The sequence below is a fragment of the Pelophylax lessonae genome (genome assembly GCF_965119305.1).
Source record: "Pelophylax lessonae genome assembly, chromosome: 1".
Classification (NCBI taxonomy): domain Eukaryota; kingdom Metazoa; phylum Chordata; class Amphibia; order Anura; family Ranidae; genus Pelophylax; species Pelophylax lessonae.
In genome coordinates, this window is record NC_138768.1 from 367,130,406 (window position 1) to 367,148,744 (window position 18,339).

At 39.8% G+C, this 18,339-nt stretch overlaps 1 protein-coding gene across 1 annotated transcript in view; it reads left to right on the forward strand.

The window, feature by feature from the left end:
• ALDH1A1 (aldehyde dehydrogenase 1 family member A1) overlaps positions 1–18,339 on the forward strand; it is a 105,889-nt gene that overhangs the window by 17,502 nt on the left and 70,048 nt on the right. Inside the window, exon 2 of the mRNA XM_082244138.1 lies at positions 16,223–16,327. Within this exon, the coding sequence (XP_082100264.1) occupies positions 16,223–16,327 (105 nt within the window). The remainder of the gene's footprint in view (positions 1–16,222; positions 16,328–18,339) is intronic.

The following is an 18,339-nucleotide window of genomic DNA, read 5'->3' on the forward strand; positions in this document are numbered from 1 at the left end:
GAAGGACGATCGACTGTGTTTACAACAGCCGACCGTCCTTCTCTCTCAGCGGGGAGCGATCGTGGATGTCAGGCGGCAATCGGAACTGCCTGACCCGTGCATCGGCTTGCCCGCTGCCGAGTGGGGATGGGAGCCCCCTAGCTTCCCGTGCGCGACGGATGTAGGTCTACGTCGGTTTGCACAGGAGAGCCACCCTGCCGCAGTAAAAAGGCGGCGGGTGGTCGGGAAGTGGTTAAATCACCCTTTGGTCCAACCTTGGCACCCCACATGTTTTGGAACTACATTTCCCATGATGCTCAACTACACTGCAGAGTGCATGAGCATCATGGGAAATGTAGTTTCAAAACACCTGGGGTGCCAAGGTTCGCCATCACTGCTTTAGTCAGACTTGTTGACAATGCAAGAATCAATTATTTAGTTTGACTCTTTCAAAATATTAGGCATAAGGTATAGAGACTGTCCAATTTTTCATGACCAAAAAAAAAAAAAACATGACTTGTGTAAAAAAAAAGAATGAGGTGCCTTTTTCCAGTTGACTTTGGGCTAAGTTATAGGTGCATCAATTCATAGATGCTTTATTGTGGAAATGGAAAGGGTTATGGAAAGGTCCTATGCTTATTGTAAAAGAAGAATACAGGAAGTAAAATTTAGTTACAAACCAATATAGAGATTGCAGGTTCAAAGTAATAATATAGAACTTCAATAGTTGTATTTCAAATAAATGCTTAGCTGCAATAGAAAATCATGACATAATACATTTGGATGTTGAACGTATGCAAAATAGCTGCTACAGCAAAGGGGTTATATAGTAATGGAAGTGGTGGGCATCTCAGTGTTTGGAAATCCTCTTCCTCCCAGCCCAGAAGTTTGCATCTCCTACCCCTTCCCTCGGTAACACAACAAAGTCTTCAAAGGCCAGAAGGCTGACCAGTAATGTAATATGTGGTGGTGACGTCTCCTTCAGACCTATGTGTTGCCATAATGTGCTTTATACCACCACAGTAACACAGGACTCGTGTGCTGTGCATTGCAATGTCATTCATTTAGAATGGCAGCCCAATGCATAAGTAAATTAGGAGTCGACAGACTCACATTGTGGTGCACGTTCCTTGCACTGTGGCGTCCTGCATTGAAAAAAAAAAAGGTGCAGGTCCTTTTTTTTTATTAATATGTAGGAAAAAAAAACATTGCAAAAAACTAAAAAGAATAAACCATAAAATTAAAATAAATGTAAAACATACTAATCATGTAAAAAATTATATACCTCCCAGAAACTATAAAGTGCAGTCATAGAAATACAAAACAAAGTCCAAACTCACAGAGGGATGCAATCTGATCTGTGCAAATTTGCTTCACAGCTCCAAAGTGCATAGAGCGCAAGGATAATTCATAGCTTAGAAGGATTAAATTCATTGTTGATTTTAAATCAGTGCTCTAGAAAAAAAAAGGAAAATGTGTCCACCCTTTCAGCACAGTTTCCCCCGTGGAAACAAATTCACCATACCAAAATGACCACTGAAACTGTATCTAAACCCAAAAACAAAAATGTAATATATTGCAGCTTACCATTCCTTTGATGTAATGGCACATAAGTGACTAACAAATTATCATATAAGCCTAACTTCAGCTAACACATTTTTATCTGTTAGAAAAATTTGTTTTTTCTTTTTGCAATAAAAGGAACTTTTATGCATGCAGTACTTTTGGCATGCTTTCAGAAAACACATCAAAAGCACAGGACATAACAGAAGTCTATGAAAAAGCTCAGCTAGCCCTCACCAAAACTGTGGGTACACTGTGCTGTGACCAAAGAGCAAGGGCTCTGTGTGAAGTCGCCCTAAAAGCTGACTATTGTAATCACCCCTATGTACCACTTTTGCGTCACAGCTTGGCCTGGTAAAGGAAGTTGAAAAATAACAACAGGATGAAAAGGTAAAAAAAAGTTGTCTTAGGCTCGGTTCACACATCTGCGATGGCAGACATCGCATGTGATTTGGAGCACACTGCTCTGAAAATCACATGCGATGTCTGTGTGATACGAATTTAGCCATACAGATAGTATGGCTGAATTCCCATCTGATTCGGCACAAACATGCACAGGACACTTTTTTGGGTCCGCAGCAGAATCGGATTGCATGGTGGTTCACACTTATGCGATCCAATTCATCTCCGAATGTCAGTTCGCACTGCGATATGCGATCTGATCTGGGGGTGTCGTTAACTTTGAATTGACACCCCCAGCGATTCGCATATGGCAGTGTGAACTGCCTATGCGGGGAATGCGATACGGGAACCCGGGACTTACAGGTGATACTGCTTTGTCAATGCTAGTGACAGGCTGTATCATATACAGGTATATAATTTAAAATTTTGCCTTGTAGCACTTAAAACTAATGAGTAGTACTGCTAAACGTCTCTAACCTCCAGCAATTCCAGCATGTACCAGCAAGCGGCTCCCAACACAGAAAGTCTACCGTCTCTTATAACTCAATAAAAGCTCTTTTTTAGTAAATAATGTGACATTTAGGAGCCATAAATAAGCTATAAGTGGCAGAAGATTTCCTGTGCTGGGAGCTGAGTATCTGCAAAGATCACTGCAGATTAGAGTAGATCAGCAGCACTGTCACCAAATGTCAATCTGGGGGTAACAGAGAGTTTTTGGTATAGGCCAAAAGGCTCTACAGCACAGGGACATATTTATTAATAAAATGTATCCTATATCCTGATGGCTGCTGGTTATTGTGACCATTGTCTCTTCAGAGAGGCCTGATCCTCCTAACAGTGGTGAACTTCTAATGCTTCATGGGTTAACTGCCTTGACTGTAACAGTGAAGGATCATGTCACTAATCCTCCCCTTTTGCTACACTCATCCATTCACAAAACACATTGTCTTATTTCCACAGACTGCAACTTTTTATGTGATTAGAAGAAGGGGCTCCTGTAATTTATCCTCCTCTTCTAGTACTAGGTATTTATATTGGCTATGCACATGTGTTACCACATTCTACATGCATTCCCAAGCTGAGCAGTTGGAGAGGGTTGGAAAGACCTGGCAACCAACTAACTAACCAAAAAATTGCAATGGAAAAAGGTTTTGTTCACATAAGCCAGAGAGCTGGCCCAAAGAATAACTGAGAGTCATATACAACTGAACATATTTACAATGTACAAGTGTACAATTTTGGATTAACTCTCTCTTTCTGTCATGGTGACAGTGGTCACTAGAACAAATAGAGAGAGTAAACCCCTAGCAGGAACAGCAATGAAACCTGAAGAAGGTTTTAACCTACATTTTTTAAAGCTAACAACCAAATACAGTCAGAAAAATAAAAAAAATGGCTTTATATAATCTTTAAGTACAAAAGCACCAGTTCATAAGAAATGTATTTTCAGATTTAATGTCAATGCACAACTTGTGTTGCAAAATACTTTACTCACGTTGGGGGTGGGGGCTAACTATTAATGTTACTTGTTGAGTGACATTACATGCATAACAGAAACATTCCTTGTACAAAGAGTTATTTCATGCATGTATGTGCTGAAGAATTGGCCTCTGGTAAAGTGTACCTGTGGGCATTAACATGTTATAAAACTGCCATACACAAGCCACAGCAAGCACTCGCAGGTGCCTGTACATTGGCTCAATTTTTTCTATGAAGCACCTCAGGAGCCGAGAAACCTATTATGCTATGTAATGCAAAAGGCAACCACCATGATTGTGGAAGGCTCTGACCTGCCTCCCCCCACATTTTCAAAATTCATCATTGGTTAAAGAGATTCCCTATAGCAGTGATGAATCCAGGGCTTTTTTTCAGCTGGAACTTGGTGGAACTCAGTTCCACCACCTTTGTCTCTGGCCCTCTGCTCACTGCTCACCACTATTACTCATAAACACAGAGGTCTGGCTTCCTGTGTTTTCTAAGTGCAGTTTGAGGACAAAGGAGATGCCAGGGCCTGGGGTGCAGTGCAAATGCTGACTACTCCACCGGAGGATCTCCCAGCAAGTGAGAGAGGTTACGCCATCTACAGTGTGAGGGAGTGAGATGTGGATGGGGGATGCAGAACTAAGCAACTGTGGTAGAAGGCTGAACTCTGCACTCTGTGTATAGCCCACCCCTGAACTCTGTACCTCTGTACATAATGTACTCCTGGTATTTGATGCCCCTTTGACACCCTCCCACTGTCAGTGAAATGTTGACCAGTTTTTATTTTATTTTTTTTGGGGGGGGGGGGGTCGTGGTTGAGTTCCTGCACCTTTTTTCTGAGAAAGAAAGCCCTGGGTGAATCAATGGTAAGCCTCAAAAGGTAGCACGAACCCACTACAACAAGGGAAAGTTTTATCGTTCTCTAACCAAACATTTGCTTTAATTCCTCTGCAGCAAGTACAGACGATACTTTGCCTGCAATGTGAACATGAAGAAAAGCTGGAAATTGATGTTTTACAGATATCACCAGCTCATACAATTGTCCTATAGAAAGCTAAATTTAAGTGACTCATATTCAACACTTTAACCTACAATATCACAAACCTCACTTGCATGAAAGAACACAATAATGCTATCACAAAATGCATGTTAATAATTTTATATGTGATTCTGTGATTCTTGAGGGCAACTTTGAAATAAATTCCAGTACACTAAAGTATATTTGTATAACTTAGTAATTTTTACATACTTATCCATTTAATGTATTTATTATTTGATAGCAGTGCATACAAATATATAGAAAAGATAAAATGACAAATTTTAGATATCATATAATGGGGAGATAAGTATATAGTCAAAATGGAAATGAGATAGCCCAGTTGATATTGAGTTTTAGTAAGCTGTCATGGAATGTTAAAACACCCAGTACTGTGCATAATTTAAGAAAGCTATCTCTAGTATTATAAAATTAAATAAAATATTTTCCAATGTTGTGTTCACCTAAAACAATGTTAACATGGAGTTGTAATTGTAAACCCTAAGGAAGTTTTTGTGATTTCTGTCTGAATAGCTTCTAAAATCTGATATGATCTTATATATAAATCATGCTGCACTTAAAGCAGACCTGAACTCAAAAAGCGAAGACTTGTTATATATAGGGAACAAATCTAAATGTTGGTTGTGACTAAGCAGTATCCTAAAAAATATACTGTTTGTTGGGAACTTTTCCTGAAAAATAGAGGTCCAATCCCTGGTGTGTGAAGGAGCCTAGCCCCTCCTGTACCTGAAGCCTATGTATATCTGCAGTGTGAGATCTTATAAATCACAATAAATAGTGAAAATTGGGACTTTGTATATACCTTTAATAGTAAATACAGACAAAATAAAATATACATTTTTATTGTGTACAAAAACAAAATCGTATTTATTGCAAATATATTCTACAAAGTAATTCATCACATATGTACAATGTCAGTGTATGCTACCAACACCGCATTTTAGAAACATCCCGTGTAGAATGTTGACAGAGTTAGCTGAAATAGGGTCAGTGTCAACGCGCTTCGTGGGACACCCCGCTTCCTCAGGACCTTTCAGACCTCTTTCATATTCGCATATGACAAATGTAAAATTTAAAAATGATAACAAACAAAACATTAAATTATCAAACCATCATAAACAATGACAATAATAATATTGTGTAATCACAAAGGGTACCAGCTCAGCATGGTGCGTGGATGGGGAACAGGGAATAAACCAAAATCTATTATCTTAATAAAAGATTATATGTATATATATATGTCTTATTACCTCAAGATTTTATTCACCATTTGTGACTGCTAAACTCACGAAATTTGGAGTGAGATTCGGTGATCTCGTTACTATGCTGCTTACTGTTCTCCTTGCTAGAGGCTCTGACATGTGGAAGTAAAGCTCTAGCTCTACCAAGATAGTCACCTCTGCACAGGGACACAGTGCAGAATAAGGCATATTAAGTCAGTAATAGGGAAAATGGGGAAAAGATCTTTACATTATCAAGTGAGGGAGGCAATGAAGTAAGTGAAAAATGGGCAAAATGATAGTGGAGAAATACTCTTAATAATAATTAATATTAATCATAAACAAACAATTTCTATAGCTAAAACTATGCAACCATTAATGGTTATTTTTCTTCTTTCTGTATTCAAAACAGTACCTTAGGTAACCCTAAAGTTTTTTTATTAAATGTTTTAAGATTGCTCTGATTATTGTAGAATGGCTACTACTAGCACGAGTATAAACCGTGCTAGTTTTTTCCATTTATTAAATATCTGCCATCTTCAGAAGCTAAACAATTATTCTACTGAAGTTCCCTAAAATCACTTTTGGTCATTCTAATTTTCCCTCATCAAATTCTAATTGTGAAGAGGTATATCCCACATTTGAATTATTTACACACCTGTCCTATTAATTGTCATACCTCACGCCTAATGCCCTCTTTCAATGTGACATTATCAGAAATCTACTTAATAAGTAAAACCCAAGATTTTCTGGGGTTTTACTTATTAAGACACATTAACACATTAATTCAAATACAATGACACCACATCAATGTGAATTTCAGATAAGCTTTTTTTTACAGTACACTTTCAAAAATTCGATTTTTGTGCTTACTTGTAAAATGCATTTCTTGGAGTATATCATGAGACACAGATCAGGCTATGAATTGTGACTACCTGGGTTATGTGCCACCTATAGATAAATGGACACTGGCAGAAGAAAAAGACAGGAAGTCCTCCTATACAATCCCTCCTACCTAGGAAACTCATAATTTTTGTAGCAAGCAATGAACCCCAGAAAGAGTGGAGGGACCTATGTGTTTCGTGAAGTACTCCAAGAAATAGATTTTACAGGTACTAGTACAAAAATCCAATTTTCTTTTTCGTACATCATGGGACAGGCTATAAATCATGACTGGATACAATGTAGAGAGGAACACCACTCCAGGTAAAGCCTGGAAGCCAAATCTGCCAACGATCACCCCCGACAGGAGCCAGCTCAGCTTGCCACTGCAGTAATCCAGGAGAAAGTGACCGCACTCCGCAATGATGATTGTTTTATTACCAAATTGACAGAATAAATAACATAGGCACCCAGGAACGTTGACGTGTTTCACAAAGGGAATTGCTTGATCACAACAAAAATTGTGTAAATTTTGAACACAACACAACTTTGTTGTGATCAAGCACTTCGCTGTGTGAAATACATCAACATTTCTGTGTGCCTGTGCTATTTACTCTGTCAGTTTGATAATAAAACAATCATTATTATCCTGTTGCAGAGTGCAGCCACTTTCTGATAAATCATGACTACCTGGAATGTACCAAAGCAATGCACATGAGGGGAAGGAGACACGTAGCAATCATCAGGCCCAAAGAAACCACTTCACTGCTCACAAAATACTATGGCAAAAATAGTATCAACAACTGCCCTTGCGTCCACCTGTTAAAAAGCATATAAAGGTGTGTATCGAAGCCCAACACTTCTGGTAGAGTGAGCCTTCACCTGAAAAGGTGAAAACTTATCCTTTAAGTCATAGGCTTGGGCAATAAGCAAATTATTCCACCGAGAAATGGTTGACTTAGTAACCAACTGACCCTTCCTAGGACCTTCAGGAAGAAAGAACAATGAACCCAGCAGCCTGATTGCAGCAGACACATTCAAATACATCTTGACAGCCCAAACCACATTTAATGTGCGAAGACTTTGTGTCCCGGTGACTGAGGCCTAGAAAAAAGAGAAGGCAAACAATGTCCTGATTAAGATTGAACAACCTTGATCAAAAGTGAGTTAAAGTCGAAGAACCACCTTGTCATAGCAGAGTATCAGAAAACTGTTCTTGGCAAGAAAAGACCACTAATCCTGACACTCTTGTTGATGAAGTACTAGTAACTAGGAATATAATCATCCAAGAAAATAACTAATCAAAGGCCCTAAATCACTTAGAAATGTGGCTTCTGTAAAACTGACAACACTAAACTGAAGTCCCATGGGGACTGGAATTGGCCAAAAGGAACTACCTTGAATGAGGCAACCACCTTCCCCAATATTCTCATGCAGAGAGGAATCAAGGGATACGTCAGAGTTCTGAGGGAAGATATCTGATCTCTTAGAGTTGCAGATCCCCCATGAAGAAGAATTACCTTTGCCTGGGCCATGTCCAGCAGGAGTCCCAGATACTCCAACCTTTAAATTATCTCTGATTATCTCAAACTAATGCTGACTTCTGGAAAATTGAAAACCCATCTAAACTCTGCAGGGTGCAAATTGTGCTCCTGATAAAAAGATTAACTCTAAACAGCAAATCGTCCAGGTATCCAAAAATTGGCACTCACTTGACCCTCAAAAGGCCTATAAATGGGACTAGGACTTTCATAAATACTCTTGGAATGATGGACAGTTCAAAAGGCAGTTTCACAAACTGAAAGAGAATGACTTTATATTGAAAAACAAACCTCTGATGAGAAGGGAAGGAGGGAGAGTGGGACATGTGGATAGGTATCCATTATGTCCACTGATGTCAGGAAAATCCCCTGGCTGGAGCAAAGCCACTTGACACCTTTGAGAAATTTGTTTAGACACTAAAAATCAAAATTTATATGATCATCTCCATTTAGCTTTGAACTATAAAGAGGTAGAAAAAACAAAAGGCGAGGAAACATTTTCTGTTTTGGAAATGACGTGATTACTTACCTAAAGCAGGTGACAAGAGAGACACCCTTTTTGTGGATTCAAAGGAAATCTGAAAATGCTTGCAACATCCCCCCATCTGACTAAATGGGGACACCTCATTATATAAAGGCAGACCTGGAATCTGACTTTTTCTGCCTTCAAGGACCAAGTTCTCCTGTGGAACTAAGGCTGAGGCTTTGTTCTGGAGGATGAGCCCTGAGAGTGTTGAAAGAACTGCCTCAAGGAAAGCTTTTACAAGATAACCCCGTTGACCAGTACTTTCAGTATCCTGTGCATGTGAATGGACAAAATCCTTAGTGAGAATTTGAAATCTACTGAATGGATTCCTTCAGGGTATCCATAGTAAAACAGAGGGCCTGGGGTAACTCTGCTAAGATTTTACTTATGTCACCTCAGCGTCTGTGGACAGATACCAAAACTCTGCTACTGCTGGCAGCCCCAGCCAAGAAAAAGAAGCCTTCAGCAATGTTTCCAACCTCCTATTTGCTAAATTTTTGAAGATGGCATTATCCACCTGGCATGTCCCTCTTGTTAAGATAGGAAAACAGCTCAACTGAGGGAATTCTCCAACTCTTAACAAACTCTTGCTCCATAGGATACAGCTGAGCAAACCCTTTTAGGAGGAACAAAAACCTTGTCAGTATGAGCCTCTTTCACAAACATCACATCCTCTTAATGATGGCATAAGAGAAAAGACTGGGAACTTTGCAGTCTTTACCACAATAAGTGGTAAATTTATTCACTGCAAACAATCCCATATAGTGTCTTTACTAGGACCTTCTGGACCTGAAAAAACACTTTGAACCTGAGGTCCCTCAAACTCAGGTGACTTAGATGTGGAGAAGTGACCCTTCTGCAGTCAGCTCCACAACATCCACTATCTCCCCATCATCTACACAAACCTTTTCCAAAAAGGTAGAGATGACAGGAGAAGGAAAACATCCATTTTTGTTAGTGCCTTGCCCCATAGAGGCGAATATACCAGTGAGCTCATTCTATAGACTTGCCATAAGGCAGACAAATCCCCCTTCATAACACGTGTAGCCATCCTTGTTTTTGACACAAGACCAGATAAGCACAATAAATCAGACTCTCTTGATATCCCTGGCCTTCTTGAGAAAATCGCATCAGCAGTGCCACATCTAGTGTCTACATGACCTGACAGCAACAGTCGCACATTCCCCTCTGCCGTGCCCCCTCCCTTCCTCTTTTTACTAGACATCAGACTGCACAGAAGAGTAGCAGGACTCATGTCTAGACAAGACAGCCCCACTCAACTTAAAAGGTTATTTGTGCAAGGAGCAACAAATGTGCGAATTCCCCAGCAGGTAACTCATGTAAACCCACAAGCTGCCCTGAGCCTGCCCTGTGTCTCAGTGTGCCTCCTCCAATGCCCCCGTGTTGTGTACTGTATGTCACCATGTTAGGGATAAAAAAAGCTCATATTTAAAATTAAAATAAAATCTGCTCCATTCCACCCCTGCACTGAAGAAGATCCACCACTAATCTTTTTGCCTCCAACACAATTGTCGCTCATTGCTCCACCTCCCTCCCCATGATGCCACTGGACAATCACGCATGCATAGCTGATGTCACCAGGGAAGATGGCATTCACACAGCCCCAAGGAGGCTTTAAACCAGTTTAAAAAAGTGGCAAGAGTGCATGTCTCCCCCAATGGAAGCTTAATAGCAAGCTGCACACAGTGAACACAGGCTGTCTATAGCATATGCCCCTTAGAGGGGAAAAGAGAAAAATCACACACATACAGCTGGGAAAGCAATGGAAACAGCCACTCAATAACAGTTGCCCTAGTAGGAGCCAATGATTGATTAATACTGTCAATCACAGCCAGTGAGCGAATGAGGAGAGAGCGGGGGTGGGGCCAAGTCAGGCTCAGTGTGTGAAAGGACACACAGAGCAACAGTTTGGGAGTGAGCCTGCTCAGGTGCCCCCATAGTAAGCCACTTGCTAATGGTGCACTCGGCAGAAGGGAAGGGCCAGGAGCGCCAGCGGGGGATCCGAGAAGAGGAGAATCGGGGCTGCTCTGTGCAAAACCAGTGTGCTATATAACCCCTTCCCACAGACAGTACACATATATGTGGCCTCACTGAACTGAGCTTTTTTCCGTAGGGCTGCATATATGCATAACTCTCTTTGTGCTAGCAGCGTGCCACACAGCGGGTTCCCAACACATAAACCGGACTCTCACAGAGAGCCTCGGGTCTCATACTAATGATCGGTCACCTGATCGTTGTGATAGCCTCAGATTAGCTATTACAGTGATCAGTCACTGTGAGCCTGCCCCTCTGTTTACTTCCTCTTCTGAATGTAACTTGTAAGAATGATCTACTGCTTGCTGTTATTAGGAAGCAGCAGGTTAACACTGCAGTGATCTTTTACCTGGAGGGAAGTGTAGAACCAGAATGCAGAAGAATTGTGATTGCACTGTACTGCTAAGCACTGTTAGAGGGCTAAATTGTGAGAATATTACTGTGCAGGAAATTAATGATTTTGGTATCAGGACAGATTACAGTACAGTATATATGCTAGTTCTATATAACAATACACTTAATAATAAAATATCCCCTTTTCAAAATACCCATCCTGCTCCCATTTATTTACAATTTCGTTTTAGCAAAACCCTTCCTAAATTATTTTGACTTATTTGCATCCCCTGACATGTGGCTCTCTACAATGCCATTTCTGTGAGCGAAGACCATTGATCCATTGCTGCAGTCTAGGACCGTCACTGACTTGTCTTGTTGCTGCCCCTAATCATGACATCATTATGCTGCTACTGGAGCCTTTAGGGCCTTCTAGGGACCATGCCAATAGACCCATTGGAAAGCGTCCACATCACAAAACAGCAGTGTGGGAACTCAAAGCAGGACCCTCCACCTCAACATCCCAGAAGAGGGAAGACTCAGGATCGGGTGCAACCTGGCAAGAGATTTAGGTAAGTAGGTGGGCCATTTAGTTCTGGCTTTTTAAAAAAAAAACTGAAGCAATAGCACAGAAGGGGTGCTGGGTATTGTTTGTGGATGGAATGAATAATATATATATATATTTTTATTCCTCTAGAGTTCAGGTACAATAAAGGAAAACTGGTTGTTCTGAATTGGTAGGGTAGCCAATAAAGGCTTAAATCAAAAGAACCATAAATAATATTAAACACGTTCAGTAAACAAAACCTTAACCTTTTCTTACTAGTTACTTACTGCTAAGCTTTGCAGTATTGACCACAACAGATACTAAAAAATGTAATAAAATGAGACAAGTAATTAATTATTACTTTACTGTCTTACATTATAGTATAATATTCACCAGATAGTTTTACGCTTAAAGCATCTTATGATTGTCATAAGTTTTCTCCCAAAGAATAAAAAATCATAAAATATAATATATTGACACAACATTAATACCCCACACTAGTGGTTTGCAGATGATCAGTCAATCTAGACAATACAGTAATTCATATTCTGGGACCAGCTAACAGAGATGCTTCTGTGTGGGAGCAGATGATGCTGCTTGAGCAGTATGGCTGGGTCAGGTCAGTAGAGGTCCATTTGTAGAGAGTGGAATGAAATGAGCACAGTATGTGTTTGATACCCAGTCAAAACTACTGTACAACTCATTTCACTGTGTCATAGCCATTATTTCAAATGCACCAAAAATAATAAAAAGAAATCTGATTTAACTTTCTGATCCAGCATTTCTCGCTAATCAAGTCAGTGCTTCCTGTGGTTTTTCAAGTAATTCCTTTTGAAATGGGTGAAGAACTTGCCGTGCATAGAAAAGTCAATAGTTGACCATATACAGATGAACACAGCTTGAGTTCTGCATAATGAGGTTCAGTAAACCATGCTTTCTCACTTCTGAGGGTAATATTTGCCTTTTGGCAAGTATACTCTACAATCACAGCCAAGCAGTGTGATTTCCGCAATCAGCAACCAAAAAAACTTTTGGCATAAATTGAGAAACTCCTCAGCACCCTGTCCAACATTATTTTCAAACCTGTGAAAAGCAATTACAGAGAATTACCACTTGACAGTGTTAGAAAATAATTTTCAATATAGCAAAAACATTAATTTCATAATTATGCCCACATTTTGTAAAACAGTTGAGTAGCCCTTTTTGCTCAAGAGCAAAATACAATATTTTTAGTTGGATGTGTTTTTTTGACAGTTTTGGCAGGTTACTAAAAAAAATGAATGCAGAATAAATAACGCGAGCCAGTTTTATCCTGAGTCTTTTTTCAGTCTATTAATATTGTGGATTTTTGTATTGCACCTACATAAACATAACTAAACCTAGTGGAAGCAAATTACTTTATCACTCTGTAAACTTTAAATTACTGATAATTGCTGACACTGATGCCAACAGACATACTGTGAGTTCTTATGTCATATGCATGTTTTTAATATATCTGTGGTTTACAAGATGTGTTTATTAAGTTTTGATGACCATCATGTTAAGTACAGTGGCTGCTGTGCTTGTAAAGTTTCCACATGTAGTGTTATCAAGGAAGAATTTCAGTGATTTGAGCTCTCAGTTAGGACTTTATACCAAACATAAATGTTTCCCAGCAGTCAGCCCTGTTAGGCTGCAAAAGGAGCCTAATTAAAAGCTGCTTCTAATGTTTCAGTTAAAACAGAGGTCTCAGTTTCTCCCATTGTGTGCCTCAGCCCCCCCTGCTGTGTACTTTCCCAGTTATTTATACATTATTGTCAATTCACTAAGCTGCATTAATTCATTTAGCCCTGTTTGCTATTTTATTTAATAATATTCTTATTAAAATGTAAAATGTTTATACCTAAATAATACATACTGTAGGTGTGAATTTGCTATCCTAAAGTTATTAAAAGTTTAAAGTACACTGCTCAAAAAAAAAAAAATAAAGAAACACTTTGAAAACACATCAGATCTCAATTGGGGAAAATATTATGCTGGATATCTATGCTGATATGAGCTGAGTAATGTGTTAGGAATGAAAGGATGCCACATTGTTTAATGGAAATTAAAATGAACAACCTACAGAGGGCTAAATTCAAAGACACCCCGAAAATCAAAGTGAAAAAATGATGCAGCAGGCTGGTACATTTTGCTGAAATTTCATTGCAGCAACTCAAAAAGGTTCTCAGTATTTTTTATGGTCCCACGTGCTTGTATGCATGCCTGGCAATGTTGGGGCATGCTCCTAATGAGATGACAGAAGGTTTCCTGGGGTATTTGCTCCCAGATCTGGACCAGGGCATCACTAAACTCCTGAACAGAGGTGCAACCTGGTGGCGTCAGATGGGCCAAAACATAATGTCCCAGATTAGGTCAAGTTATCGTGGGGGCCGTTAGATGGTAATAGTATCAATTCTTTTATCTTCCAGGAACTGGCTGCATACTCTCGCCATATGAGGCTGGGCATTATCATGCACCAGGAGGAACCTAGGACCCACTGCACCAGCGTAGGGCCTTACAATGGGTCCAAAGATTTCATCCCAATACCTAATGGCAGTCAGGGTGCTTTTGCCTAGCCTGTAGAGGTCTGTGCGTCCCTCTATTAATATGCCTCCCCAGATCATCACGGACCCACCACAAAACCGGTCACGCTGAACAATGTTACAGTTAGCATAGCATTCTCCAGGGCTTCTCCAGACCCTTTCATGTCTGTCACATGTGCTCAGGGTGAACCTGCTCTCATCTGTGAAAAGTACAAGGCGCCAGTGGCAGACCTGCCAATTCTGGTGTTCAATAGCAAATACCAATCAAGCTCCATTGTGCCGGGCAGTGAGCACAGGTCCCAATGCAGGACATTGGGCCCTCAGGTCACCCTCATTAAGTCTGTTTCTGATTGTTTGGTCAGAGATATTCAGTGGCCTACTGGAGGTCGTTTTGTAGGGCTTGGGCAGTGCTCATCCTGTTCCTCCTTGCACAAATGAGCAGATACCAGTCCTGCTAATGGGTTAAGGGCCTTCTTTGGCCCTGTCCAGCTCTCATAGAGTAACTGCCTGTCTCCTGGAATCCCCTCCATGCTCTTGAGACTGTGGTAGGAGACACAGCAATGCTTCTGGCAATGGCACATTTTGATGTGCTATCCTGGAGGAGTTGGAATGCCTGTGCAACCTCTATAGGGTCCAGGTATCGCCTCATGCCATGCTACCAGTAGTGACACTAACCCTAGCCAAATGCAAAACTAGTGAAAAACAGTCAGAAAAGATGAGTAGGGGAAAAAATTTCAGTGGCCTCCACCTGTAAAACCATTCTGTTTTGGAGGTTGTCCTATTGTTGCCCATCTAGTGCCCCTGTTGTTAATTTCATTAACACCAAATCAGCTTAAACTGATTAACAACCCCCTCTGCTACCTGACCAGATCAAAATCCCAGGAATTTAATTGACTTGATGCTATACTCTGAAAAAGGGTTCCTTTAATTTTTTTGAGCAGTGTTTAATTAAGCCCATCCCACCAAAAATCATCAAGTCCCTAATATGTTTCAATGTTTGTGTATATGTTTCTTTCTAATATTTCTGCTTACTTTTTAATTTTCTGAACTCTGTGTACTAACCACTTCTGTGTATCACCCTCCAATCCTTTCCACTTTGTGCCAACATGCCATGCACTTGGACACACCTTTTCCTTTAGTTAAATTACAAGCCAGCATGCAACTGGCTTGTCAGACTCTGCTACTGATGCTGTAAGTGGGCAATAAGCATTTACTTATGTGTAGAATTGATTATATTTATTAACTGTGTTTTAAATGCAAAAAAAAACTATTATAAACGACTATAAGGAGAAATTGTGTATGTGTATGCAGTAAATAAACCTGAAATCTACAGCCTAAACTTTTCTTTTAAGCACTTGAAGGATTAGAGCTTCTGTCATGTTTTTACTGTTGTCTGTCACCATCAGGGAGATTTTCTTGTAGTTCCTGCTCCAAGAAACACAACAGAAAATAAGTAGAAATCTCTCCAAAATGAGAGAAAATCAGCTGTGAGAAGGTATCCCTTCTATTCCTACACCTGTGACACGATTGGCGATTTGCCATTGCAGGAACAGGGACTGTGGTCACCATAGATAGCAATAAAAAAAAACTGACAGGGGTCATATTCTTTTCACATGCTGTCCTACAATATAAAACACAAAAAAAAAGGTTTACTACAATTATAAATTTTACAATTATTCAATTATAAATGATTAAATCTACAACAATTTATACATTTTCAAAATTTAAAGTAATGAGAAAATGTGATATAATGTATTTAAATATTCAGTTTTTGAATGCATACCCTTCGGTATTCAATCTTGTGTAGGGTTTTCACTACTGGAGTAATAAGTACATGCAGCAAAATTTAATTATAATAATTGTTTGCTTTAATATACTGTATATCTCTATTTCTCTCTCTCTCTCTCTATAGATATATATATATATATATATATATATATATATATATATATTTTTTTTTTTTTTTTTTCTCTCTCTCTCTCTCTATATATATATACATTTTTATGTATATATTGCTAGCCAAAATATGCAAATGATTTCACAGTATCACATTTGTGGCTTTTCTCCCCAGATATTCATAAACAATGAATGGCATGCTTCAGTCAGTGGTAAAAAGTTCCCTGTCATTAATCCTGCTACAGAAGAAAAAATATGCGATGTAGAAGAAGGAGACAAGGTAAGGATACAGTTGGTACAGCTCCTCTTTTAAAGTACCTAAAATCTATAAAGCATGATTTTTTTGTTTTTAACAGTGAAACCAATAATTCAGTTACCTTCAGGAACCATTTCCCATTTTTTTTCCTCATAATACAGTTAAAGAAAAACTGTAATGGTTTGGAGTCAATCAAGGCTATTGTTTTTAAAATGTTAAATTGCTCCTGATCATTTTATCTCTTTTCTTTATCTATTCGACTATATTATTATATATATATATATATATATATATATATATATATATATATATATATATATATATATATATATATATATACAGTATCTCACAAAAGTGAGTACACCCCTCACATTTTTGTAAATATTTTATTACATCTTTTCATGTGACAACACTGAAGAAATGACACTTTGCTACAATGTGAAGTAGTGAGTGTACAGCTTGTATAACAGTGTAAATTTGCTGTCCCCTCAAAATAACAAAACACAGCCATTAATGTCTAAACCGCAGGCAACAATAGTGAGTACACCCCTAAGTTAAAATGTCCAAATTGGGCCCAAAGTGTCAATATTTTGTGTGGCCAATATTTATTTCCAGCACTGCCTTAACCCCCTTGGGCATGGAGTTCACCAGGGCTTCACAGGTCCAGCTGCCACTGGAGTCCTCTTACACTCCTCCATGATGAAATCACGGAGCTGGTGGATGTTAGAGACCTTGTGCTCCTCCGCCTTCCATTTGAGGATGCCCCACAGATGGTCAATAGGGTTTAGGTCTAGAGACATGATTTGCCAGTCCATCACCTTTACCCTCAGCTTCTTTAGCAAGGCAGTGGTTGTCTTGGAGGTTTGTTTGGGGTCGTTATGTTTGAATACTCCCCTGCGGCCCAGTCTCTGAAGGGAGGGGATCATGCTCTGCTTCAGTATGTCACAGTGCATTTTGGCATTCATGGTTACCTCAATGAACTGTAGCTCCCCAGCACCTGCAGCACTCATGCAGCCCCAGACCATGACAATCCCACCACCATGCTTGACTGTAGGCAAGACACACTTGTCTTTGTACTCCTCACCTGGTTGCCGCCACACACACTTGACACCATCTGAACCAAATAAGTTTTTCAGACCACAGGATATGGTTCCAGTAATCGATGTCCCTAGTCTGCTTGTCTTCAGCAAACTGGTTGCGGGCTTTCTTGTCCATCTTCTTTAGAAAAGGCTTCCTTCTGGGATGACAGCCATGCAGACCAATTTGATGCAATGTGCGGCGTATGGTCTCAGCACTGACTCCCCACCCCTTCAACCTCTGCAGCAATGCTGGCAGCACTCATAGGTATAGTACCCAAAGAAAACCTCTGGATATGATGCTGAGCACATACACGCAACTTCACAGGTCGACCATGGCGAGGCCTGTTCTGAGTGGAACCTGTCCTGTTAAACGGCTTTATGGTCTGGGCAGCCGTGCTTCACCTCAGTTTCAGGGTCTTGGCCATCTTCTTATAGCCTAGGCCATCTTAATGTAGAGCAACAATTCTTTTTTTCAGATCCTCAGATAGTTTTTTGTCATGAGGTGCCATGTTGAACTTCCAGTGACCAGCATGAGAGAGTGAGAGTGATAACACCAAATTGAACACACCTGCTCCCCATTCACACCTGAGACCTTGTAACACTAACACGTCACATGACACTGGGGAGGAAAATGGCTAATTGGACCCAATTTGGACATTTTCACTTATGGGTGTACTCACTTTTGTTGCCAGCAGTTTAGTCATTAATGGCTGTGTGTTGAGTTATTTTGAGGGGACAGCAAGTGTACATTGTTATACAAGCTGTACACTCACTACTTTACATTGGAATCCAAGAGCATAATGAGTTATCCAAGAGGACATCACAGTGGGTGTTGCTTACCTTGTGACTTTGCGTGTCTGATTGGAACATTAGACTAAGCCATATGTCATAGTTTTTCTTTGTTTACAAACTATTTATTAAGGTATGTATGGTACATAGTATCATGACATTATACAA